At 53.4% G+C, this 27260-nt stretch overlaps 1 protein-coding gene and 2 pseudogenes across 1 annotated transcript; 1 reads left to right on the top strand and 2 right to left on the bottom strand.

The window, feature by feature from the left end:
- The window catches only part of LOC148182306 (uncharacterized), a 702689-nt pseudogene that overhangs the window by 527106 nt on the left and 148323 nt on the right, over positions 1-27260 (top strand).
- LOC148182311 (maestro heat-like repeat-containing protein family member 7) lies at positions 196-10880 on the bottom strand. The gene is made up of 16 exons (XM_088068909.1): positions 10877-10880; positions 10539-10708; positions 5311-5455; positions 4899-4963; positions 4629-4781; positions 4126-4274; positions 3721-3868; positions 3327-3514; positions 3107-3244; positions 2707-2821; positions 2397-2534; positions 1986-2162; positions 1698-1853; positions 1445-1546; positions 849-1118; positions 196-363 (listed from the first exon to the last, which is right to left on the bottom strand). Exons 1-16 carry the CDS (start codon positions 10878-10880, stop codon positions 196-198), a joined length of 2286 nt encoding a protein of 761 aa, XP_087925035.1.
- LOC148182310 (uncharacterized) overlaps positions 17638-27260 on the bottom strand; it is a 27669-nt pseudogene continuing 18046 nt past the window's right edge.

Below are 27260 nucleotides of genomic sequence, written 5' to 3'. Positions count from 1 at the left end.
GGGGCCTGTGTGTCACAGCGTTCCGGATTTGTGACCCTTCAGCTCCAGACAGATGCAGGTTAAGTGAAAAAGGCAAACTGTTTATTAACAGGGATGAACTGGAAAGGGAAAGAAGGGGATGGGCACAGTCTGAGGGCTGGAGGGAGCTATTTACAGGCTGGGAGAGGGCTGAAGCCCCGTGAGAATCCCACAGGCTCAGCTGTGCCAGTTGTCAGCTGTGCCTGGATCTCCAGTGGCACTGGGAGGTGGTGTCCTCTTCCCTGTCTCCTGCTGCTGTTTTTGGGACACTTGTTCACTGGCAAACAGCTTGGATATTCTGGTTGCTGTGGGATGGAGTGGTGTCTTTCCTTGGGGCTTCAGTGGCTGGAAGAGAGAGGAGGAGAGGCACAGTCAGGGCATGCATCTGCAGGGATCCTAGGAGACATTCCTCCCAAGGACATTGCACCTGGCTCTTGCAATGGCCACAAGAGAGGACCAGACAACAGGATCAGCCAGAAGGTGCTGGCCACAACTCCCACCCATGTCCCTGAAATCTCTCAGCTCTCTGCCCACACCGCCCTCACCCAGACAGGGAACGAAGCACTCTGCAGCTGGGCCAGGGATTGCAGCTCCCTGCCCAGGCATTGCAAGTGCCCCCCGCCAGCCCCCAGTGCCAGCCCGCTGCTCTCACTCACCCTCACTGAGGGTCTGCAGCTCTTCCTTGTGCGCCCTTGTTCATGAACATCCCGACCGTCCCTGGGAACACAGAGCCTGTCAGGGCCCCGGCGGCACAGCTCCCTGCCAGCGGCGCTGCCAGCCCTGTGGCCACACGGCCTCCCGCCCCGGCAGGGCTCAGCCCGGGCCCTTGCCGCATCCTGACTCAGCCCAAGGGCCCGGCTGCCAGAGGCCGGCAGCAGCAGCCCCGAGGGCAGCCGGGGCTCCAGGGCGCCGGGCCCGGGTGCCGCTGCCGGGGCAGCAGCCGGGGCTGGGGCCGAGCTGCGGCGGGGCGGGGAGGCAGCCCGGGCTCGTGGCTCACCGATGAAGCTGACGGCCGCCTCTCGCAGGGACTCCTGTGGGCTGTCCAGATATGGCAGCGCCCGGCTCAGGTGCTCGGCCGCTCGGCTCTCGTCCTGTGCCAGCTGCAGAGAGCGGCAGGAGGGAAGGGTTGGTGCGGGCTCTGCCCCTCGGCCGGGCGCTGCCTGCGGCCAGCCCCGGCCTCCCGTTCCCTTCCCAGCCCTGAGGCCCGGCCCGCAGCCCCACTGGGCTGGGGCTCCATCGGCACCCGGCTCGGGGCCACAGGAGCCTGGAGAGGAACCCGTGCGGCCCAGGGAAGGGAGCAGCGTGTGGGGCACAGGCTGGCTCCTCTGGGTGCAGCACTGGGCCACAGCTGCCAGCCCCACACACTGAGCACAGGGGACAGGGAGCTTCTCCAGGCTGAGGCTGGGGTTTCCAGGCCATCCTTTACCACACATTCGGCGATCTTCGACTGATCCTCTGTTTGCAGCACACACAGGAGCTCTGTGTTCTTTAAGAACCTGGCAGCACAGTGCAGGGTTTCCCGAGAGGCCTGGAGAGATGCAGAGATGCCATTGCTGCCCAGGGCACAGGAGTTGCATCCCTGTGCCAAGGCCAGGAGGAAGCTGCAGCCTGGGAGGCAGCAGGGCAGGAAGCAGCCGAGCCCCCTCCCAGAGATCCACCAGCATCACACAAAACCTCACATCAGCCACGCGCAGGTTCTCATTGTGGCAGTGCAAAATGAGTGGGAGCAGGCTCTGCTTCACAATTCTCTCCATTGCCTTTTTTCCCTCTTCCACTACCAGGTTCATGGCCTTGCAGAAGAGGTGAATGGAGAGCACCTGCACGTGGCTTTTGTCCTGGAGGAAAGAAGGAGGAAAAGATCTCAGCACCAACTTCTCCAGCCCACCTGGGCAAAGGCCTGAAAATCCACAGGGCCAAAGTTTGTGTGGGCAGTAGCCAGTGCCCGTGGCAGGGGCACAGAGCCTTACATGGTCAAAGAGAATCACAAGTGGCTCAGCAAGCTTGGGGGCAGCCGTCCTTGATAAACGAAGATGTTTTCTCTTGAGCATATTCGTGAACACAGACAGAGACATGCTGACCACTTCTCCGTCTGTGTCACTCAGCAGCTGCAGGAAGCTTCGACACAGGCTGCGTATTGGTCTGGCCTGTGTGGAACACAAGGCTGTGCTGGGAAGCCCTGAACGGCTGCAGCGCCAAGAACCCGCCCTGGCACTGCAACCCCACCCTGCTGCTGCTGGGCCCAGAGGCCAAAGGCCTGTCCCAAAGCACTCAGGCAGGTGAGGCAGGAGAGCTGGGAGCAGCTGCCTCAGCTCCTGAAGCCCAGCCAGCCCAAGGGGCTGCTTTGCCCAGCACAGCTTCAGCCGCTGCCCCATTCTCACCATCGAGGGTTCCTTGCTGAGCACCACGAGGCCTCTGAGCGCCAGGCGACGCCTCTGCCTGCACTCGCTCTGCAGCTGCCTTGATGCGATCTCAAGGACACAGTACCCACAGTCACTCAAGTTTAGGCAATCCAGGACCTGAAAGGCACAGGGCAGTGACAGGGGAGCCGGCTGGCAGGAGCCTGGAACTGCACAGGGCTGGGCCCAGGCAGCAGCACAGGGCGCGGGCACCGTCCCAGGCAGCTGTGGCTATGCAAGGGGACAGGGCTGGCAGGCAGCTCAGCGAGGTAGTGCTGGCCATCGGGCTCACCTCCACAAGGAATGCCAGGGAGGACAGGTCCCAACGTGCCTCCTCCCTGATGAGCCTCCGGACAAATTGGTGTGCCACATGGCAACACAAGGGCGTCAAGTCACGGCGCATCACCCTGGATGGGGGGAAATGGCACCAAGACACTGAGGTGGGGGGTGGGGGGGGCAAACCTCTCCCAGGAATGACTCACAGAGATCTGGCCTTTCCCCAGCATCCCTGGAGGGACTGTGGGTGCTTTGGGACCATGGGGCTCCTTCTGGGCACCCTCCTCTCAGACTTCTCCAGTCTGCTCGGCCATCCCTCAATGGCAAAGCCCTCTGGCCAGGACCACAGGGACTGTGGTAGGGCACCCTGGGCACAGGGCACACATTTCAGAGGCAGTGGCGAGAAGGGGTCTCACCTGGCCAACAGACCCACGGCATAGTGCTGGGTGTCGGCACGGAGCAGCGTTTCCCAGCCACACTTGCGCTCCATGGCCATCAACTCATTGTCATAGTGCAGAAAGCAGAGCAGAGCCTTCATGGCCTGCACTGCAAACCTGTGTGCAGAGCAAAGGCCAGGTCACACTGGGTGCATTGGTGTCAGCCACAAGGGCATGGGAAGGACAGGAGGACTGGCACCTGTTGGGTTTTTTGGGAAGGTGGTGTTCCTGCTGGCATGCTCTCCAGAAGTTATCAACTTCTGCTGGCATCAGCTGTGTGGTGGTGAAAACGTGCAACAGCAGAGCCGCAAAGAGAGAGTCGGAATAATGCATCATCGCCTCATGGCTCTGAGGCACTTGCATAATCACCCAGAGCACCAGAGTTGCCTGCAAAAGAAGCACACCAAGACAGCGCTCAGTGCCGAGGCATCCATGCGGCACGGCCCGAGGGGAGATGCAGGGGGAACAGCGGGCCCGGTGCCCCCTGAGCCTGCCCCTAGCCCAGGTTTCAGCCCAGCCTGAGGCAAGGAGAGGATGAAGAGCTGCTGGAGAAGCGACCTAGGGGACAGTCAAGGCCAGTTCCAGAAACTCACAGCCAGAGCAAAAACGTCCTTGTTGTCCTCATCAGAGGTGCAGATGCTGCAAAGGGGCCAGTTCTCCATCACATGGAGCAGAGTTGGCAGCACCTTCTCCATTGCTGGTCCTGATGAGGCTATGGTTTGCCACATCACTGCAGCAGCTCTGTGGGATCAGAGCTCTGTGTCAGGGGTGTCTGAGTCACAGAGCCATGCCCTGTGTAGCTGTGGGGTCCCAGGTGACAAAGCCCCAGTGCCCTGAGGGGCAGGGAGGGAGCATTGGCAGCAGCCTCAGGAAACAGAGGGGCCCGAGGCTCCTGGACCTCTCTGCCTGTTGGGCAGAGCCCATTGGACAGGCTGTGCAGGGCAATGGGCCCTAAAGGCCGGTGAGCCCTGAGCTCTCAAGGCACGTGGGCCCCATACCTGTCACACGATGGGGCACAGCGCAGGAGGGTCAGCACCACATCGTCCGGGTGTTCTTCAGCCAGCCTCACGATGTTAGTGGCCAGCCTGGCATCCACCGTAATGGAGCACATAAGATGCTGGTGAATGCTCCGTACAATAGCTGGCACCTAGAGTAGGAATGGGGAAGACTTGGAGCGCTGTCCAAGGCAGCAACTTCCCCAGCTTCTCCCAAGAAGTGCTTCCCTTCCCGCCACACTGTGCTGGCCTCAAAAGCTGAGGGGGCCCTGTGGATGTGGCTTGAAGGGGCACACGATCGTGGCAGACCTCCAGTTCTGGCCCCTGGCTGGCTACCTGCTGGTCAGAAGGAACACCCCCCTTTCAAAAACATCCATATTAGGTGCATGACTCATGGTGGGAGGGGGCGTAGTGTCAGCATTTGTGATGCCCTGAGTCTCTCTAGTGTTTGGAATGGCCATGTCCTCAGTCAGTGCCACATCAGAGTTTGCCCTGTCATCACTCACCGCAGCATCAGAGTCTTGTGAGGGCGCAGCTGAATCTGGGCTGACATCAGGCTCTGCCTGGAGCTCGGTCAGCCCGGAGTCAGGCTCAGCTGTGCCCTCAGTTCCCATGGGGCTGATCTTTCTGCGCCGAATTGGCAGGAACTGGCGGAACCTCTGTGCAGAATGAACAAAGGACAGGGAAGAGAGGCATGTTCCAAGGAGTGCTCCATGTGCAGAGCTGGGCTGAGCAGTGCCAGCAGGCCCAGCCCAGGTGGGGATGGCTGCAGGTACCTTCAGCATTTTGTGAAAGCGGCCATGGGCGGGTTCCTGCTCTTGTGTCCCGTCCATGGCTGCATCTGTCAAAGAGCAGCCAGAGCTGAGGGGCTGCGGGAGAGGCCGGAGAACACAGCCCAGCCCTGCACTCCCCAGGCAGGGACAGCCCTGGGGTGGCTCAGGGGATGGAGCACAGTCACTGCCAGGGGTCAGACCCAGCCCATATTCCGTCCTGCCCTTGGGAATGTCCACATGGGATGGGATGGGATGGGATGGGATGGGATGGGATGGGATGGGATGGGATGGGATGGGATGGGATGGGATGGGATGGGATGGGATGGGATGGGATGGGATGGGATGGGATGGGATGGGATGGTGCGGGGCCCAGCTGGCTGCAGCTTCAGCCCTGTGGCCCAGCTCTGCCACTCACCATCCTGCCCTTGCTGGAACTGCTCCAGCTCTTCAGGGTGTTCTGCTGGGGCAGCTCCAGGGTCTGTGTTCCTGTTCCGTCGGAACACTCTGAATAGGCTGAAGAATCTGCCCGCCATGACAAAATTGGGCCTTGGGAGCACCTTCTAAAGAGATGTCAACGGAAAGCTCCGGCTCACCAAGACCCACAGTCTGCTCACAACGTGAGCTGTAGGAGTTACGCCTCAGAAAAGCTCCGGGTCAGGCACTAACGAGTGGGCTGTGTGGGGGCTCCTCACAGCACCGCTCTGGCGCGTCCTGTCCCGTCGCATGCACCAGGCACTCTGGTGTGGTCTTGTCACCGCCAGCTCTTGTCCATTCCACCGTTCCATTCCACGGTTACCAGGCTGCGCCGTGTCACTAACGGCCCTTGCACGCCCTGCCACCTTCCTGGTTCCGCCCCCATCCCCCCCAAAGTGGCCCAGGTTGGAAGGAATCCCTTGCCCAAAGTGTCTAAGACAGCCTGACAGGATCTTTAGGAACACCTCATACCATCAGCAAACGCTGCCCTGCTCTGCAGGCTCAGGGCAGCAGAAGGAGCCCCCAGGGCTGCCGACGCAGCCGCAGCAGGAAGGGCACGGGGCCTTGCACAGAATCTGTACAGGGGCCTGGCAGCACTGAAATCAGCAAGTGTGGCAGAGTCCCCACCGAGGCAAACCTGCCACCCCAGCCGAGCCCTGGCAGTGCTGGTGCCCTTCTCCTGCCCCAGAGACCTGTGCCCCTGGGGGGTTTCTGTGCCAGAGGGCCAAAGCCAAAGCCCCGTGCATTGGGGGCTGGGCTCCTTCCTTCGGGGTCTTGGCAGGAGCTCCTGGAGCTATTGATGGCCACTCCTGCTATCTGTCAGATGATGTTGCTCCTTCCTGGAATGATGTTTTTCATGGAAGGGGTTTGCAGTAGCACAAAAACACCATCAGCTGCTGAGTTTCCCGGGATGGCTAGATTGTACAGAGGCACTGTCCTGTTTCAGTGGGATCTTCTCTGTCTTTTTCTGGGACAAACATTAGCCCAGTCTCTGATGTTCAAGGTTCCAGTTGCTGTGTGTCTGTCTGTGTTACAGCTGATGCAAGGCAAACATTTCCTCCAGACACAGAGTCCTGCTTGAACAGTCACAGAGCTACATCTATTTTTACATTATATTAGTAATTTTAAATTTTTTTTAAGTTTTCCAGAGCCTGCTGACTGTTTTCAAGGTTTTCTCTCTATCCCCAGTGCACATTCTCCAGAAATTGTGCTTTCACATCCTTTTGCATTTATTAAAGTTACCTGCAATGACCAGTCAATCAAAGCCCTGGGAAAACTTCAACTTCAAGGTGAAACCGGGCAAAATATTTATCTCCCACATCTGAAGCCATGAATTGCCAAGTACTGTCCTCAGTACACCTGCAGGTGTGCTGATGCCATTTCAAAGTGGTTGCCAATGAAAACAAATTTTAATATTTTTGTAGTTTCCACATTGGAATTAAAATCCTTGACTAGAAAAATCACGTGTCAAAATTTTTAGCACTCTTACATCCAAAGCTGTCATTTTCACCCTGCATTTTAGAGTCTCTGAACAGTCACAGAAGGTTTTAGTTCTAGACAGTACAGAAAAAGTCCTTGGTGTTCAGCTATACTTTTATATCAGCATATACTCCTGATGATTATTTTAGGCAGGAGCAGCAAACTCAAGAATGAGCCAAACAGGCTGTTCCTGTGTTCTCATGTCCTGAGTCTCTCTCTCTCTGTGTCACGATGGTGCCAAGGCCGCTGCCTTGGGACACCTGAATGTGGAAGGCGAGCCCGCCCTCAGGCACGGCCATCCAAGTCAGTCACGGGCACAGGCTGCAGCTGAAGCTGGCAAGCATTGCTGTGAGGCTGGCAAGTCAAGAGAAAGCCATTGTGGCCAATTCTGCTGAAGCCTTTTGCCAAACCAAGACAGCTGTGCCCACAGCCTCCCCCTGTTTGGCAGCCGGCTGCTGCGGACGCCTCAGTGTGCAGGTGCCGACGTTGGGGCTGCTGCTGTTCCTGTGCCCACTCTGCTGCTGTTTCTGTGGGCTCCAGAGCCGCTTGGGCAGCAGCGACTGGGCAGCCCTGCTGGAGGAGACATCGCCGCCCTCCCCATGGTGGCAGCAGCTCAGCGGGCCCCGAGCTCTGTGTCAGGGGGGCCTCGGTCACAGCAGCGTGGCCTGGGCAGCCGCGAGGGCCCGGCCTGGCCGCCAGCCCTGCCTCTGCCCACTGCCCCTTATCGCAGGCACCCAGTGGCCGTGGCCTGGCAGCACCCCCTGCCCTCCATGTCCCCAGCCGGCCCAGCCTGGGCACCTCAGGCTGTCCCCACCCTCCTGGAGGGGTGGTGTCCCAGCCTCGAGGGCTTCTGCTGCAGGCCTGGGAGACATTTTGGGGAAGCGCCAGAACAGTCACAGAGCTACATCTATTTTTACATTATATTAGTAATTTTAATTACTAAAACAGCTGGGTGTCAGGAACCAGGCGGCTGCCCAGGGGCTGCTTATGGCCTCTGACACCCAGTTCCTCAGGTCTTCCCACCACCCCGGCCCCTCAGGGGCCTCCTGTCCCCTCGGAGCCTCCTTCCACCCGCTCCCTCACACATCCCCTTGTGCCTTCCCACTGCCTTGTCCCGTCAGGGCCTCCACAGCCCCTCATCCCTTCATGGCCTCCCAGCACCCTGTTCCCTCAGGGTCTCCCCCAGCGTGGCCCGGCAGCAGCGCCGCAGCCCCACAGGAGCTCCAGAGGAGCTGGATCAAGAGGCACCTGGGAGCCCTCAGCAACCCAGCCAGCACCACACGGGCACGAGGACACAGAATGCACTTCCTGGCTGGGACAGGAGTTGTGCCTTCATCAAAACCACCAAAGGCCAAGGGGCTTCTGGCCATTTTCCCTTCACCACTGCACACCCCAGCAGGTTGCTGAGCACAAGCACCCTTTTCCCTCTCTTCCCCGATATCCTGCGGACCTTGGGCAGCAAAAGAAAGCTCCTGGGAGTCTGTGTATTTATAACATATCCTATATTTACATACTAAACAAAAACAAAAATTAGGAAAGAACAATTTTGAAGAAAAATAAAATCCTGGCTGGCTCAGGTGGCCCCAGCAGACAGAGCCTCCCAGATCAGCTCTCAGCAGAGCTCCAGCAGCGCATCCAGTCAAGGCCTGAGAGATGAGACCGTGTCCTCTATGCCATATGGAGCTGATCTTGCAGGTTTCCAAAGATGGAATATTGAGTTCTCTCTACTGCCTGGAGGACACAAAGTTTTTGAATTGCCAGGCTTCTGATGGCAGGGCTGATGTTATGTGCCATGTCTTCAAGGGCTGGAAGAGAGGAACAGAGCTGTTAGCGTTCAGGAACACACATAGTCACGGAATGATTATATGAAGGTTCTTTATTGAAGAGCTCTGGGTGTCAGGGGTACACATACCCAAATCTGACCCATCCTGGTTTTGAGCTGAACATGTTTTATACTCTATTGTTATATAACTTACATATGAATTATTAAACTTCCATTGTTCTATTGCATGCATTGTTTTTACCCAGGCATGGATTTTTCCTGATTCTCCCCAGCCCCCCTAACATTGCTCCTCATGTTCTTTAAACAATAATTATAGCTAATCACATCTAACAATTGTATCATTTATCATCTACTGACTACACAGGTGCAGTTTCACCTGATCTTTAGCAAGTACAAGGCCTAACATTTCCCAGGGCCTACTTTTCCCAGGGCTTTCCAAACCTACCTTTCTTTCTAAGTCCCCGAATCTTCTAAGATTTTAAGACCTTTTACTATCATTCCCCGCTTTGAAAGAATTTTCACTTCATCATAAGTGCAAATGTTTTTACTTCATACAGTCCTTTGTTTCTGAGTTTATACTTGATGTTCTTCGAATCCTTGATTGATGTAAGCGTTGTCCTGGATGTTGTCACGAACTGGAGAACCAGAAGATGGTGGGTATGGATCTCACATCAGTGCCTTTATTATTTTCTGGTTCCAGGATGTTTTCTTCTATATTTCTCCCTTTAAGATGCTGTCAACTAACCAAATTGCTAAGAATACAATTAGTAAGATTATCACATTCTCAATGAGATTTAATCCATGAATTCACATTCTACCCTAACCCTTTGAAGATTTTGCCTAACCAACTTGTAGACAAATCCTTTTGCTCTTCCTGTGCTTTGTGCTCTATTTGTTGCAATTGATTGATGTCATATTCTACATCTTCAGTTACATTTGGGATGTGGACACAGCAATGATCAATCCATCCATTTAAAAAAACTCACACACTCCATGCTCTTCCAGGAGTAGTAAATTGTAATTGTACGTTTAGTTCTTTAAATCTTTCCTGGGTGACTCTTGCTAGTCTATCTACCTGACCTGTAAGTTTGTACAACATTTCTCTCTTCTGATAATTTGCTATAGGACCAAGCAAAGACTCTAGGGCCCACCCAAATTTCACTCTAGTAGAGGGCTCTTGCTAAGTGTCATCTTGATTCTATTCCTATCCTAATCTTCCCTAGCTATGCCTGTGTCTAGCCACTGAGTTGATTTTGCCATTGTTAGCATCCGTACCGAGATTTAATTTTGCTTTAGCAATTTTACCAGTGCCTCTGCACCCCAATGACATTTGTTATGTTTAATTTGTAGAACTTCTCTCATTATCAAGGGGGTTAACACTATTTGTCTTTGTGCAGTTACATATCACTCTTCTGAATCCTTTTGTGCATTTAGCAAATGTCCCAATTTCTCATCTTCTATTGAATATTTTGGCTTTGGAGGCAAATTAAATTGAGATACATTAGTCTTTAAAGGTATCAATGCCATTGTTGTTTGCACTTCTCGAGCAGCTTGTCGGGCTGTCCAGTCTGCTTTCCGATTTCCCTCACAAATTTTGGAGTTTCTTGATTGGTGTGCTTTACAGGGTATAATTGCTACTTCTTCAGGTTTTGTACTGCTTTTATCAATTGCAAAATTGCATCTTGATGTTTAATGTGCATACCTTGAGAAGACAGCAGTCTTCTTTCTTTCTACAGTGCTCCATGTACATGTACTACTCCAAAAGCATACTTTGGGTCAGTCCATATATTAACCCTTTTCCCTCTACTCAATTTTAGTGCTCTGGTTAAGGCAACCAGTTCTGCCCTCCGGGCAGATGTATTTGGTGATAATGCTTTTGCCTCCACTACTGTATTGACTGTTGTTACCGCATATCCAGCGTATCTGGACCCGTTCTCCACAAAGCTGCTTCCATCTGTGAATAGTTCCCGCTCTGGTTGCTCCAGTGGGATGTCTTTCAGGTCTTCTCTTGCTGAATAGGTGTACTCTATTACCTCTACACAGTTGTGCTCTAATGGGCCTTCTTCAGTTGTGGTACCTAGGAACAAAGCTGGATTCAAAAGGTTAGTTGTCTTTAGTGTGACATCATCCTGCTCAGTCAGGATTACCTGGAATTTCATCATCTTGCTTGGAGATAGCCAATGGCCCCCCTTTTGTTCTAAAACAGTGGTCACCATGTGTGGCACATAGACATCTATGTGTCTACCCATCGTGAGTTTCCTGGCTTCTTGGATCAGCATCACGGTGGCTGCAACTGCCCGCAGGCATGAAGGCCATCCGGCACTCACGTTGTCAAGTTGTTTGGAAAAGCAGCCTACCAGCCTTTTCCAGCTTCCCAAAGGTTGGGTCAGCCCTCTCAGTGCTAGGTGTGATCTTTCATGCACAAACAGCTGAAAATCTTTGGATAGATCAGGCAATCCTAATGCCGGAGCAGTTTTCAATGCCTCCTTCAGTTTGAGGAAGGCCTCCTTCTGTGGTTTGCCCCTGGTAAACAGCTGCATCTTCTGGGTTTCACACAGGGGTTTTGTAATTAGTCCATAGTCCATGATCCACGGCACCACTCTGTCATCCCAAGGAAAACTCACAGCTCATGCAGGTTCTGGGGTTCTGGAATAGCACAAATAGCTTGAATATGGTTAGTACCCAGCTTACGTTGCCCTTGTGAGATTTAATTTTCCAGGTAAATCACAGTCCTGCTGGGCAATTTGTGTCTTTTTTCTTAGACACTTTATATCCTCCCATTCCCAGCTGACTTAAAATTTCAATTGTTACCTTTATTGCAGGTTGTTTTCCTCTTCTGTAGCTGTCAGTATATCACCAACATACTGTCACAGCAGGTATTGCTCTCTGGTACTTGCCCATTCTCAGTCCCAAATCTCCAGCTCCTTCGCCAGCTGGCTTCCAAATAGGGTTTGGACTGTTCTTGTATCCTTGTTGGGAGTCGTGTCCAGGTGAGCTGGGTTTTCCTTCCATTGTCTGGATTTTCCCATTCAAAGGGCAAACAGTTTTCCTACTTTCTTTGTTGAAGGATATGCAGAAAAAGTCATCTTTTAAGTCAATTACAGTAAACCATTTCTATTTCTCTCTTTTACAGATGTCAATAATGTGTAAGGATTAGCTACCACTGAGGTTAAATATCTTTAGTTTGTATTCCATTTTATTGCTCTCAAATCCTGTACTAGTCGTCTGTATTGGCCAACACAGAAATTTGGGCTCGAGTGTTTAACTAACTTCAGAAGTAATAGGTGCACGTTTAGGACCCACTATTGTTATAAATCAGTATGTCTCCAGTTTTGTTATTTCTAGTGAGCATTTTAAATATAACCAACCCCTGCCTCTCTGCTCACCCCTGAGAGGCAGAGTTACCAGTTTCCCTGATTCTAAAGCTGTTTGGGCTCCACTCCCGGAAGCTGAGAAGGAGACTGCTTTGGGGGGCTCACAGCTCAGAGCCTGTGGAGGTGTGCTGGGTTATACAATGGGGCATTGGATACAATGAACTTGGTGACTAGTGTGCCAATTAGATAGTGACTACTTTACTCAACTTTTAAGTGATAAATAAAGCCATCCTTTACTGTTTCTGGAGACCCCTTTCTTTATCTCTAGTGACCACCAATACTAGCAGTTAGAGATTTGTTTTCCTCTTTTCTGGGTTTTTCATTAAGAGAACCAATGTATCTAACAGCCTTTGCTTTCTCTTGATTCATTTTCTTCTGGGATTTTTACACAGGTCCATAATTTCTACTGTAATTGATTAGTTCTTTTGCAACTTTGCTCCGTGTCCAAAATTTTATGGTTCCTAGCAGGAGAACGCAATTGTGAACCTGTCGGCTGAGAGGGGGTGGTGAAGGGAGTAAACCCAGGACCAGTGGAACCAGGTTGAGCCAGTCGGGTTCCCAAGAAATCTGGTCTAGTCTATAGTCCACAGGGGGTTCTATAAGCTAGCTATGGGTTTTTGGAGGAAAATTGCTGTAGGTTTAAGTCTGATTCTGGAAGGCCCCTTGAATGAAAGGGGTCCCATAATTTCAGTTTTTCAACACAGGTAACCTAACAATTGGGTGGATTCATATGCCAGGCAATTAATATTTCTTTTGTGTAATCATTGCAAGCCAGGCAGCTTTTGGTTCGAATGTATTTTTTACAGTATGTTGGCTGTGAGGGTACTTCACTATAAGCTTCAAGGAGTCCCAGTCATAGGGTCCCCCCCTATTTTCCAAGGGGTTAAGCCCCTCTGCCCAATACAGGACAAGGCTGGTGTGCTGAAGTTTAGGGACCATGGGTTTACCGTCTGTGTCTCCTGCTGTTAAGAAGACTTCAGATGTCCCCCAGTGCGCCACTGGAGATTCCCGTTCTCCATCAACCGAAATTTGAACTCCACCTCCAGTGAGAAGACACTGTGGAATAACGTAATTCTGTCCTCTTGACTCGTGAGGGAGGCTCCCATGTCTCAGCCCATTTTTTTCTTTTTCTTTTTTCTTTTATCTTCTTTTTGACCTTTTTTCTATTTTTTAGTGTTTATGTGCCGATCAAGACTTTCTGATCATTGATATAATTATATTCTGTTTTAATTAGAGGTTTCAAACTAGGACAAGCCGTAGGTTGCCCACAATTTTATCCATGAACCCTAAAACCTTAAAGTGTAAAACCAGAGCTCTCTTGTGTCTCTTTGTTTTCTGGATGGGAAGGGCAGCAGAGCTCCAGCCTTCCCGCTTCCCTGCCCAGGCCATGCGGCCGGGCGGGAACTGGGCTGGGCCCAGCTTCTCCCGGCCGCCGGATGCGGGTCCCGTGGAGGGGGTTTTCTCCGGGCTCCGGCCGGGCCGGGCCGAGCCGATCTCTGGCTTACTGCAGTTTTTTTTTTTGGCTGTGGCTGGATTACACTGGAGACTGCTTGAGTGAAGAAAAGAGAGGCCCTGGGCCTGCAGCGGGCTGGGCACGGCGACTACACACTCCAGAGCAGCCATGAGGAGCTTTCCATCGCAGACGGCTCCAGCTCCTGCACCGGCCGAAGCCACAGAACTACCTACAACACTCCTGGGCAAGATTTTAACTCTTTCATTTCCCAGATGAGACTTGTGGATTTAATCTTTTTATACAGTCAGAGAAAAGAGAGGTGAATCAACATGAAAAAGGAGGACTTTATAAACTACTAGTGACACGGAAAGAAAAGAAGCTTCAGAAAAGGTAGAGAATTAAGAAGGATGCTTTAATTAAGCTGAAATATCTTTCTGATTAAAACTATGGAAAATGGACAATAAGGTCTTTGAAAACGCTCCTTTAATTTCATGACAGTAAATATGGGAGGAATAGAGTGTTTCCAAAGTGTAAATTTTTGAGTAAATAAGTAGAGTAATTATGGTAAGCAGTGATAGTGCTGGAAGATTTGAAGCCTTGAGGAGGCAAATGAGACAACACTGTTTTCTGGTGAAGCGCCTCAAAACCGGGGGAAAAAAAAACAGATGAAGAAGAATTTTTTTTTGCCTTTGAATAACTTATCCTTAAAAAATCCCCATTCCCTAAGACTCATGGCCCATACACACTTAAGAGTGATGTGACAAAATGGGAGGAGTGGGCTTCTAAATAACAGCAGCTCTGGCAGCTAACATTAGAGCAATGGAAAACTATAATCAAAAAATAGTTTTTCTTGTGAGAAACTCCATAAATTAACAGGAAGAAACTTCTGTTTCTCTATAAAGACTGGTGAAAAGACTGTAGCAAGAATTGGGACTGTTTTAACCATCAAAGTTCCAAAGTTTTTGTCTCTTTTTGTCATGTGAACAAGGGAATAGTGGGTAGACAGGGGATGAAAAGGTTTTTTCTGGAAGTTTATTCTGGTGTTCTTATTGTAGTTTGTCAATAAACTTTCTTTCTTTTTTCCCTTTTAAGTTTTATGCCTGTTTTGTTCTTTTTCTAATCCATATCTCACAGCAAGAAATAAGTAATTTTCTTAGTTATTGGTTTAAAACCACGACAGTGGGGGAGGCACTGGGGGGGCCCAGAGGGGGATTGGGGTGTGCTGGGAGTGTGGATGTTAACTATGAGCAAAAGTAGGGAGCACAGTGCCTGTGGAATAGCAGGCTTCATAACTTTCTCAGTCCCGCGTGAGAAAGTGGCCTGGGAAATCATGGGGAGGAATTAAAACAATCCTCAGAAATAGAAGACAGCCTTGCAGGTTGCTGTTTGTCAGTTTCGTGTTTTCTTGCAAGAGAAGGTCGAGGGGTGGTGTACCCCACTGACCAATGATGGTGATGTGTTAGTTCACTGACCAATAAGAGTTTTACCTTTCTATACTTTAATGTATCGGATCTATAAAAAAAGATTCTGAGGTAATAAACCTTAAGAGCTCTCCTGTTCAACTCACAAGAGAGTCTGTGTTGTTCTTCTCGCCGTTCCCAATAGAGCGACAACTGGGAGTAAACTGGGAGGGAGTTTGAGATAGACTGGTTTAAACTGGGAGAGGGGTTTGGGGGCCAAGAATGGCTGAGAAGGGGATTAAAGGTTATTGGGGAGGGTGGGATGGGGTTCTGGGGGTCCTGGTGGAAACTGGGAGGGAGTTTGGGGGTTGCTGGGTGTCCACTGGGAGGGATTTGAGTGAGCCTGGAGGATCTGGAAGGAGATTGGGGATTGGAAAGCAGGGGTTGGGATGAGGTTCATTGCACTGGGAAGAGACTGAGAGGGTTCCTGATGAGCCCTGGTGGGGCTGGGAAGGAACTGGGAGGGGGTTTGGGGCTCCTGTGGTGGTGAGGGGCAACTGGGAGGGGGCTGTGGGATCCTGATAGGGACAGGAGGGGCTTTGGTGGATCCTGGGGAGGCTGGGAAGGGACTGGGAGGAGGTTTCAGAGGTCCTGGTGGGGTGGGTGAGAGTGGAAGTGTGCTTGGAAGGGCTTGGGGTGTCTGTGAGAGGTTTTAGGGGGGATCCCGACCCCTGCAGACTTCCCAGAGATGCTGCCGTACACTGCCCGCAGCAAGATGCTGATATGGATCGAGGGCTCCATGTTGGGCTTTGTCTTCCTGGCACTGGGGCTCAGCTTCTGCCTGCACAAGAAGGTGAGGGGGGTCCTGGGGGTCATATCCTCCCTATTCCGGAATGTGTGTGCTCCCCTGGGGCCCCCAGCCCAGTGTCACCCTCTTTTCTCTGCCCACAGAGCTCCTGAGCCACTGGCAGCCGCAGCCTATCCCCGTGGCTTCAGGCCCGGCCAGGACCCCCTGCTCCATCCCTGGGCTGATTTTGGAGGGGTCGTGTGTCCCCCCAGCCCTGCTGTGACTCTGCCCTTGCCTGGCTGCTCCCAGTGTTCCCAGTAAAGCTTCCCAGTTCACCCCAGTCCCATTTATGGGGGGCAGTGGGGAGGGACTTGGGGAGACCCCATGGGGGTACCCTGTCAGGGACAGATGCTGCCCCAGGTTGGATCAGGACCCCTGTGTGTCCCCCCCGCCATGTCTCACACTGTTCTGGGGACTCCTTGGGAGACACCAAACTCCAGCATGGCACCCAGCAAACCCTAGAAAGGGCTGGGACCCCTGAAGCCACCAGGGAAATCTGGGGAGGGGGCGCATGGGTGGTGCCCAAACCATGCCAAGAGCCCAGCGCTGCCCCAGCCCGGCCTGCCCTGGCTCCATCGCGGCTCCTCCCGTGGGATGCGAAGGAATTGGAAAAATGGGGATCCAAGGCTGGGCGCTGGGCTCTGGGGAGCAGAAGAGATGGAGGAGGAGGAGGAGGGCAGAGGAAGTAGCGGGAGAAGGGCCAGAGGAGAAGGAGGCAGGATGAAGAAGAAGGAGGAGCGAGACTCATCCAAACCCAATATGGAGCTCCCATGCGCCTCTTGTCCTCTGCACTTCCACCCCTGCCTCACTGCCGCCCCAATCCACCACCCCACCCCTCTGCTTGGTTTTTGGGCGTTCCAGGTCCCTCCTGCTCAATCTGAGCCTCCCATCCCCCCTTTCACTCAATTTCTGGCAGCTCCTGGCAGCCTTTTCCTGGGAAGAATCCCAGAGTTTGGGAATTTTTGAGGTGCAGTTCTGGAGGAGCGCCGCGGTGGTGTCGATAACAGGGGTTCCACGACTATCCTGAAGAAGCCATCCTGAAAAGGACTGCCCAGGGACACAGGCACGTCCTCTGCCTGGCGAGTGATCTCAGCTCAGCAGCGTGCAGGCGACGCGGAGAGAGAGACTAGAGCGCTGTATGGCATTCCACTGCCTTTATCATAGCAGGGCCCTCAGTGAAGGGAGCCAGTGACAGCAGCTGCCTGAACTGGGGAAAACCCGGGGTTTATATAGGGAAAGAGAGGGGCGGGTGAAACCTGGATACATGTATCAGGGTGGATTGATAGGGAGGAAAACCGATGGGGTGTAACAAATTAACATGTTCTACTCAAAGGCCTCTGGGAGTGACACTTTTTCTCTTCATGAGAGCAAGGTGTCTCACCTAGGGAGAAGCTCTCCAGGGGAGAGCCAAAATCTCTGAGCTGGCAGGTTCTTTGGGCTCCACAGAGGAAGACAGCACTGTCTGCTGTGGCCTCTCAGCTGTCCCCCACATCCTGGGGGTGCTGGGATTTCCCTCCTGGGCACAAGGACGTTCATTCCCTTCCAGGAGCCCAATGCCCGGCTGGGGCTCCAGGCCAGGGGGTCCTTGAGCAGCTGCCCCAGAACCTCTGCCAGGGGCTCCCAGCACAGCCGCTCGGCCTGGGCTCCCCAAAGCCCTCAGCAAGCCCCAAGTCCCTGCCAGGAACCCTCAACTCCCTCAAACCCAGCATCCCCCACAGCCCCTGCAAGTTCTCCCCATGGCAGTGGCCACAGCCATGTCCCCACATGTCACTGGCCATGGCCCACCATGTCCTCATCCATGGCTGTGTCCCCACCATGTTTCCATCCTGGCACTGTCCCCCACATCTCCATCTGTGCCCGTGTCTCCCCATGTCCCCGTGAATAGCCATGTCCATGTCTATGTGTCTCCATGTCACTCTTCATGTCCCACCATGTCTATGTCCCTCAATGTTCTCACCCGTGTCTTAATTCAATGTCTTTATTTTTACCACAAAATTAGATATTTTAAAGGAAAGAAGAGAAATGAAAAGCAAATATAGGCCAAAACAAAAGGATTTCTTTGTGCTGGCTGAGCATCCCTGTGACTGAGTGGGAGAGAAGAAGCTTTTTTGGAGAGATTTCCACCCCACTGTCTCCAAAACCTTGATCTTTGCCCCACTTCATCACCATTTGGCTGTGGAAGACACCCTTGGGCAATAGGAAATCAAAATTGTGCATTCAGTGAGGTTGGAAAAGACCTCCAAGACCATCCAGTATTCCTTGATGCCACCAGAAGATAAGATTGAATGCAAAAGATTTTCTGGGATTGAAAGTCAACAAATCCGCTCCCTCCAAGGAATTCCCATTGTTGGTCTGTGTCCTGATGGATGTTCCTGCCCCGGTGTTCATCCAGGTGCCCACAGGGAGCCAGGAAGATGTGGAGCCTCCCAGCCAGGTGTCTTCCCAACACGGATCACCAGGACCACGGATCACCAGGGCTCTGCCCAACGGGGGTCACTGGGGATCATCCAACGCCGATCCTCCCATGGGGGATGGAGCTGGAGCAGCGCACGAAGCTCTTCCCGCACTCGGGGCACTCGCAGGGCTTCCCTTACTGGTGCCTCCGTTGGTGTTGGGTCAAGTGAGAGCTCTGTGAGAAGCTCTTCCCACACTGGGGACACTCGTAGGGCCTCTCCCCAGTGTGGATGCGCCGGTGCCTGAGAAGGTTGGAGTTGTCTTTGAAGCCCTTCCCGCAGTCGGGGCAGCAGAAGGGCCTCTCCTCCGTGTGTGTTTTCTGATGCCTGAGGAGATTTGACCTGGTCTGAAATCCTTTCCCACACTCGGGACACTCGTAGGGCCGTTCCTCACCGTGGCTCTTCTGGTGGCCGATCAGGCTGGATTTCTGGCAGAAGCTCTTGCCACACCTGAAGCACTTGTAGGGCCGTTCCCCAGAGTGGATCTTCTGGTGCTGGACCAGGACAGAGCTCAGGCTGAAGCTCTTCCCATATTCCCCACACTCGTAGGGCTGTTCCCCTGTGTGCTGGCACATGTGGGGAATGAGTTGGGAGGTGCCGTTGAAGCTCTTCCCACATTCCAAGCACTGGTAGGGCCATTGCCCCGTGTGTACTTGGTGGATGAAGAGGTGGGAGGTGTGGCTGAAGCTCTTCCCACATTCCAAGCACCAGTAGGGCTTCTCCCCGGCATGAAACTCCTCATGGACCACCAGGTTGGATCTCTGGATGAAGCCAAGGGAGGGTCTTTTCTCCTCAGAGCAGCCTGGGATGGGTTTGGAGCCCCTCCCAGTGGGGGATCCCTTTGGCATTTCCTCCCCATTGGATTCCTGCCCCTTGGAGCTGCTCAAAACGGCCTCGTCCACGAGGTTCTGCTGCGGGGATTTGTCCTCCCTGGTCTCCGTCTGCAGCTCAGTGCCTGGGGGAGGAAGGACAAGGGGAGGAAGGGACAAGGAAAGGAAGGAGCAAGGAAGGAAGAAGGGAAGAACAAGGAGAAGAAGGAGGGTAGAGAAGGATGAAGGAGAGGAAGGGACAGTAAGAAAAAAGGGAAAAAGAAAGGGATCAAGAAGGAAGAGAAACAAGAAGAGGAAGGAACAAGGGGAGGGAGGAAGGAAGAAGAAGGAGAAAAGGGGAGGGGAGGGGAGAAAGGGAGGGGAGGGGAGGAAGGGAGGGAGGGGAGGAAGGGAGGGAGGGAGGGAAGGGAGGGAGGGGAGGGGGAGGGAGGGAGGGGGGGGGAAGGGAGGGGGGGAGGGGGGGGAAGGGAGGGAGGGGGGGAGGGGAGGGAGGAAGGGGGGAAGGGAGGGAAGGAGGGGGGGGGAGGAAGGGGGGGGAGGAGGAAGGGAGGGAGGGGAGGAAGGGAGGGAGGGGGGGAAGGGAGGGAGGGGAGGAAGGGAGGGAGGGGAGGAAGGGAGGGAGGTGGATGAGACAAGGGAGGGACAAGGAGGGGATGGGATTTGTCTCCAAGCCACAGGGAAGGGGGAAGGAGCTCTGCCCAGTCTGTCCCTGGCAGGATGGCATCTGCAGCAGGGTTGTCCTTCAGCCGGGGGCCATCCTGGGCTGGGAGATGGAGCAGAAGAGAGGGGGGAAAGGGGCAGTGACTTCCTCCTCACCTGCCTGGGGGTCCCAGAGTATCTTCCTCTCTGCCGCCTCCTCCTCCATTCGTCTAATGCTTGGGCATGAGAAGTCTGCTGCTTTGGGGGGAAAAACAAGGGGTGACCACCTAGGATTCAGGGTCCCTCCTGCCCAAGTCCATCTCTAGGAATCATCAGGTGTCTTGTGTCCATGAAAACCTCCAAAACATCAGGACTGAGAGGAAAAAATCCCACCCTGAGGTTCCCCTTCCCTGGTGTCCTAACTTTGGTGTCCCAGGGCTTCCCCCTCATCAGGTTCATCCCTTCTCCGGGCTGCCCCTTCTCCAGGCTCCCCTCACTCCCGGCTCTCGGGGTCCCCCCTCTCCAGGCCCCCATTTCAGGCTCCGGGACTCCCGGGGCTCCCCCCTTTTCACTGCTCCCCTCCCTGCCGGTACCGGGCATCTCAGGTCAGCTTTGGAGTCCTGCGAGATCCAAACATCGCTCTGTCCGCCCTGCCCGTGCCCAGAAAAAGAAACAGGGAGCCCCTAAGATGCTTCGAGTGAGCTCCAGATATCCCTTCCCCCTTCAAAGAAATCCTGCCAGGACGGCCCAAGACCTTCGGGGCGAGGTTCCCGTCCCCGGTGAGCTGCGGGATGCGGGGCCCGATGCTCCCGGCGCGAAGGGGCTGCAGATCCAGAGAGCGATGGACGCACGTGGGGCCTCCTCTGCTGCTCCTCTTGCAGTTCCTGCTCCCCCTCTGCCCCTCCTCTTCCCCCCGCTCCTCCTCCCCCTCCTCCTTCCCCTCCTCCTCCATCTCTCGGCTGCTGGCGAGGAGCTCTGGGGTGAGCGGAGCGGGGCCGGGAGCCGCTGGGAAAGGGCTGGGAGAGGGGGATGAGGGGAGCTGGGACAGGGGGAGAGGGGTTCTCAAGGAGGGGCTGCCAGTTAAGCCCAGGAGCCCCAACTCCCCTCGGTGTCCTGCCAGCCCCTGCCGGCGCTGTGGGGGCCGGGCCGTGCCCCAGTGCCGGCTCAGGGGGTGCTCCAGGCTGACGTGCTCCACCTGGCAGCTGGAGCTGAGCCCGCATTGCCGGGGGCGGTTTCCAGCAGCACCAGGAGCTGCTGGCTCCAGTCCCCGCTGGGGAGCACGGCAGTGGCCAGCACGTGGCCCGAGAGCTGCTGCTGGCCCTGGGAGCAGCTCAGCTGGATGTGGGCAGGGGAGAAATCCATCAGGGAGCAGAGCAGGCGGCCGGGGCCGGGCTGGGAGCTGGAGGGCAGCAGCGAGATGGACACGCTGGGATGGGCAGGGGGCTTGGGGACCCCCCAATGCGGATCTTCCCTCCCCACAAGCCGCAGGGAATCGCTCCAGGGATCGAGTGCTACGGGACAGGGAACCAGGTTTCTTTCATCCCAAGCCCACCTTTCCGTCTCCTGTTCCCCCGTTTTCGTCGTGAGTCCCCTCGATCCACTAACCCCACCGAATTCAATTTCGGTTTCTCAGCACCGTCTCCTATTCTTTGTGGGTCCCAGCCCCTTCTTTTCCCCCACACTTTTGCCCCTTCCCAATCATCCCTCCAATCTCCAACCCCCTCCCTCGTGTTTGGATTTGGGGGTTCCAGGCCCCTCCTGCTCAGTCTGGGGGTCCCCATCCCCCCTTTCACTCAATTCTGGGAGATCCTAGCAGATGTTTCTGGGAGGAATCCCTGAGTTACAGGAATTTTGGGGTGTAGGTTTCAAGAGGAACAGCTCTGTCTGGCATTCGTTTAACCCATGGTCTGCCTGGGAACCACAAAAACGTTTCCCATTCCCATCCTTTCCTCATTTGGACTGGTTCATGAGCTGCTTTCTTGTTTCCTTTGGTATCTGTTCTCATCTATTTGTCAACAGCAGTTTGAGACATTTAATTTTCCACAAATTCTGTCTCCTTCTGCTAATAGATAATGTGATCCCATTCCACGGTGAAATGTTGTATTCATCATCTGAGTGGATTGGTTGGGGGGAATGTCAGGAGCTGGAGCTGTGTGGTTGGTTATTATTTCAATGACATCCTGTAATCTGATTATCCCATTGAAATGAGAAATGGTTTCTCTGGTACCTGATGTGAATTTGTTTGGGTTCCCGGGGTCTGGTCCATGGTGTTGCAGGATTTGTTCTGGTGGCCGTTCATCTTTTCCCCATTTTTTTTGGGTGCTTCCCTCCAGCCAGGGCTGCATCAATTGTCAGCTTTTCTCATTAAATTATCACATACTTGGATTCCCAACTGATTTCCCTGAACTTGTGGTAGCAAATAAACCCCAGTGGTCTGATACACCCTATGTATCTTGTTTTAGTGAAGTTTTCACAACATTCCCCATTTTCTGTTTTCCTTTGCAGCTTAACTTAATTTCTGTTGCAGAGTCAGATATCCTCACAATGGGCTCTGCCTTTAGCTGTGCAAATTCCATCTGTGCAAGCAGGCAGAGCTTGGGCTGAGGGGCAGAGGGAATCAGCCCAATTCCTCCTGCAGGCAGGAAGCCCCTGGGCCATTGTGCAGGCTTTGGGCCATTCAGTGTTAATTTGCATTTCTAAATCTCCTCTCCTGGCTGCCTGGAACAAAGCTTCTCTTCCAGGGCAGTCCTGGGATGACTCACACTTGCCAGTCTCACAATGTGGGGTTTTTTGGTTTTGGTTTATTTTATTTTACATCACTCTAATAAGTGTTTATGAGATAAAGGGTCACCTTTAAAGCTCTTCTAGTTTTTCAAAAACAGCCTGAAAGTGAATATCCAAAAACCCATAAAGAATTTTTGTCATCGCTATGAGCCAGGCACAAACATTCCCAAAAAATTTTCAAAGCAATCAAATTTTTCCTACTTCTCTCTCGGCCTAAGAAGTGATTCTCCCTGCCCTGGCACAAACTGAACTGACAATATAAAATCAGGATTATTACAAAAAAAATTTCTAATGGTGTAATCCTTTCACGGAAACTTTGGGAAAATCAAACACTCTCCCGCAATGTCTTTAGTGCTAGAGAGTCAAGGCACAACTTGATTCTGGCCAGAATGTGCAACAGGAATCATAAAATCCACACTTAGGCTGGGTGTGCAGAGAAAATCATTCCATGACACATGAATTTACTACATTTTTCCAAAACTTTATACAGTCAGAACCCATAGAAATCCCTTGGTTTAATGTTCATTGGTTTGAAGGTGTGGAGTTGTTAGGATTTGGTTTCCTGTTGCACCCGGATTTCTGTGCCTGTGATGTGAATTAGGTGGGCACTCCTGGATTTCCTGCTCAGCCTTTTCCAGACCAGGTGTCTCCAGCTGTGCCTGGGGCAGTGTCTGGGGTAGATGTTGGTTGATGTTTGCTGCTGGGTGTTGATGTTTTGTTGATGGTCGTTATCTTGGGGAGAATCTTTTGGGCTATTCCCAGTCTGTTGAGATGTTAATTTCATCTCTGCTGAGTGCTGGAAAAGTAACATTAAAATTCCTTTCCCCAAGGCAAAGGCAAACCTAGTGTCCCTTTAGAGAAATAAAGATTTGAAGCCATTTTAAAGTTGGTCTATTTTGCCAGCAGCTAATCCCAGGCAGGGCAGAGTGTGAGTGGAATTGAGAGGCAGAGTGGAATTGTCCCGGTGCCTTCCCCAGCAGCTGTGGCGAGGGCAGGCACAGAAAGGCCTGAAGCTGCAAGAGTGAGAGCAAGGATTGTCCCGCAGTGGCTGGAGATGGCAAAGGAGGGTGCCCAGGCCGAGGATTTGAGCAGAGGATCTGTGGGCAGGCCCAGGGGCTTCCCCCGCTGGGGAGCCCTGGCTGCTGCTGCGTTGCCTTCAGTGCAGGCTCAGGGGTGGCCTGTTTAATATTCCCTTCCAATTCAGATTTCTGAGTCTGGAAGAGCCATGGCTGGGGCATCAATCATTTTATTTTTTCATTTTGTTAAATTTTGTTCTCTTTCTTATGTCCACTCCATAACATTGAGGCTATCTGAGGTAAAAACGTCTCACAATGCTCTGGGTGGAAAAGAGAATCTTCAGTTCAGGTCCTCTAATTCCTTAAATATCCTATGAATTGTTGCAAATCCTTTATGGTCCTGAGAAACATTATTTCTGAGATTCCCTGGACCCTCTCAGGGTCAATTCACACAACACGCCTTCAGTCAAAATAGGTCTCAAATATTTAATATTTTCTCTACCATTTGCAATTTTTTTTTTTTCAGATCCTCAAAGCTGCTTTTTTGCCTGAAAATGAAGCCATTTCACAGAGGCTTCCTCTACCTCTTCTCCTTGTTTTTCTGACTGGATCAAGTCACCAACATCCTGCATTAAGCCAGTCCCTGGGGGTGAGGTCAATTCCTTTGATATTTCCTGCAGGGCTTGCCCCAATCAGGCCGGTGCTTCCGTGCATCCCTGCAGAAGGACCGTCCATGTCTTGAGCATTTTCCCTTCTACCTTTTGTTGCCAGCCCAAGGCAGAATTGTGTTTGCATCCTCTGGAAGTGGGCAGATCCCCAGAAAGCATCTTTTGCATCAAGTTCTGACTGGCAGCAGTGTGAGGAGGGCACCTGGTTCAGGATGGTGTAAGGATCTGAGCCTGTGGGGTGCCTCAGTTTCATCATCTCATTTCTTCTTCTTGGGTCCTGCAGCATTCTGTGGATTCCATTGGATTTCTTGTTTGGCAGGATAGGAGCATTCTAGGGAGCCATCCCTGGCTCCCCAAGCCGTGCCTTGAGCAGGACTCACAGACAGGCTGTGAGCCTTTCCTTCCCTCCCTTGGAACAGGGGATTGCTTTTCGACACCTCTTGTCCTGGTTGCTTCAGGGAAATCTGGAGAGGCTCCATATCTAATTTTGCCAATTTCCCTGGGGCTGCCCACACTTGTGGGTTCACTTCAGCCTAGGCTCTGCCAGATATTCGATCTTGATCCTTGCAGGTGTAATCCCCATTTCTGAGCTGTTCCTTCCTCGTGCTCGCTGTGCTGAGGCTCCCCTCCCCAGCCCGTATCCCAGAGCCGGTCCCTGTCCTGCCGCAGTGTCCAAAGGCGGCCCCCCCGGCGGGCAGGGCCGGCAGCTCCACGGGGCCGGGCAGCGGCCGGGGCGTCCCGCAGCCTCCTGGGGGCCGGGGGCCACTGCCGGCCCTGCCCGGGGGGTGCTGGGCTCAGGCAGCGCCCGGCGCTGAGCCCCGGCTGCCCCACAGCCCCGGCCCGGCCCCACAGCTCCCCACAGGCCCCCAGCCCGTGCTCCCGGTGCCGCAGCTCTGCACCCGCTCCTGCCGCTCCCAGCTCAGAGAAACCCCCTGAAATCCTGACCTCCTTGTTTTCCTCTCCTGGAAAACTGCGATACAAAGGATCTGAGTCAGCAGGGAAATTCTGAGGATAAGACCCTTCAGAGAAACATCCCAATCCTCAGTATTTTTCTCTTCCTCTTCTTTTCCATCATCATTTTTCATACCCCATGGATTGCTCCTGCTGCTTCTTGCCTTAAGCACATTCCTGCACACTCCCCTTCAGCCAATCCCTTCCCAGCACACCAACACCATCCATCCCCTGTTGTCTAAATCCCTTCTGGACTTCCCTTATTGCCCCCCTGGGTGTCCATGTCCTTAATTCCCTCTGGGAGAATGTGCAAACGACCTCCACATGCTCTCAAGGGACCCTTGAGAGATATTTTGGGATCCTCATCCCTTTTGCTGGGACCCCATTCTGGCTTTCCCTTTTGTCCCCTCCCTGGGTGCCCTGCCATGTTTACTCCCCGAAGATGCCACTGGAGTCACTGCTGAGATTTTTAGTGCTCTCTCCCTGCCGACTCTTGAGAGCCCCCCTGATCCGTCCCTCGTCTGTCTCCTGCTCACTCTCGGGTACCCAATCAATCCCCGGTGCCGCCGCCACCCGGGGGAGCCGATCCCCCAAACGGGGTGAGGCACCTTCAGCTGCACTCACTGCCCGCCGGCCCGGACGGTGGAAGGAATTGCGGAGGAGCCCCAAGGTGTGTGGAAAAACTGACATCCCCAGAGGTTTCTGTCCACAAGGAAGACAGAGGAGTCCTGTCACAGTAATTTCACTCATAAAAAAAGGGAGAGGCCATGGGACATTTCCCATGGGGTCTCTCCAGTTGTTGGCAGACAAAGCCTCCTTTTCATCCTAATTTTCTTGGTCACATCTCCCTCTCCCTTTCCCCATTGGCTGAAGTCCTGGAGAGGTACAGACTTCCCAATGCACCTCCTACACACCCCCTTAATATGCACCCCACTTTTGTATAGCTAACGATATTGATGGCTGTGTTAAGTCTTTGTTGTTCTTCTGGAAGTTGATGAATTTAGCAGGACCTTGGCTGAGCAGCAGTCTGTGTCATCAATTAATAACATTTTGTGCAGCTGATGGCTCCTCCTGTCACTTCCTTATGTCCACGTCCCTGGCCCTATGTCCAGTGAGGTTGACGGGATCAGTTTGTAAAGAGCCTTTGTTGTTCTTCCTTTGCTGGGGTTCCCCCGTTTTGGGGCCATCCCCCCTGGAGCAGGGTGTCCCCCCTTGGTGCAGGCGCAGGGCTCAGGCAGGGCTGAGCCAATCAGAGCGCGCGGCGCTGATGACTCACCAGTGTCCAGGCAGAGCCGCAGCTGCCAGCGTTGCCCAGCTGGAGCCCAGCTGCGCCCCTCCCCCCCGGGCCTTGGCGCCCCCCTTGAGGGGAATTTGGGGAGGTGGGAGGGGGGAGCGCCAAGGCCGGGCCCCCCCGCGCTGTGGTGGCGGGAGCGGCTGCAGTGGGGAGCGAGTGCGGGCGGAAGCGGCCGAGAGCCCAGCGCTGCCCCAGGCCGAGCTGGCCCAGCTCCATCCGTGCCCCTGCGGTGGGATGCTGTGGGACTGGGGGGGAAGAGGGAGGCGGCAGTGGGTGCTGGGCCTGGGGGCAGGAGGAGAAGGGAAGGAGACACAGGCTTGAAGAACAAAATGGGCAAAAATACCTATCTGGGGTTTTACTGAAGAAGGAGGAAGGTGTGTGAGGATGAGTAGGGAACACATGAGGAGGAAGAGCAAGATGTGGAAGAAGCACAAGGTTCAGAGCAGGTACATGGAAGAAGCCAACAAGGTTCCTTCCCCTCCCTGTGTGTGCAGTCCCAGGGAGTGGTTTTTTTTTTCCTGCCCACAAGTCCAGCCAGGTGAATGGGAGAGCGGCGGGAATCCAAATGATTTCTTTCACCTGTGCGCTGAATCTTGGTGTTTCTGAGCTTTATTGGGCTAAATGTTGGTGCTTTGTTTTTTTGCACAGGGGATGAAATCTTTGTATTTCCTGGAGGGGGTAGTATGCATTGAATTTGGTTGTTTTTGGGTAGTTTTTTGATCAGTGTTTTTGCTGTCTGAGGATGTCTGGGCTGAATCTTTGTGTTTTGGTTTCTTCCAGACACAAGAAGCCCAGTGATTTTCTGAGATGGAACTGTGGCTAGGAGGAAACCGCCAGCCCAATGTGCTCTCCTCTCTTTTTTTCCTCCTAAACTTGGAAATTTTCATTCCCAAAACCTGTGTTCAGATGGCAAGAGGAGG

Source organism: Pseudopodoces humilis, chromosome 33 (assembly GCF_049639895.1).
Source record: "Pseudopodoces humilis isolate 2021_Gansu_Grassland_sample_001 chromosome 33, ASM4963989v1, whole genome shotgun sequence".
Classification (NCBI taxonomy): domain Eukaryota; kingdom Metazoa; phylum Chordata; class Aves; order Passeriformes; family Paridae; genus Pseudopodoces; species Pseudopodoces humilis.
Note: the sequence above shows the minus strand (reverse complement) of the source record. Positions and strands in the feature narration are given on the sequence as shown.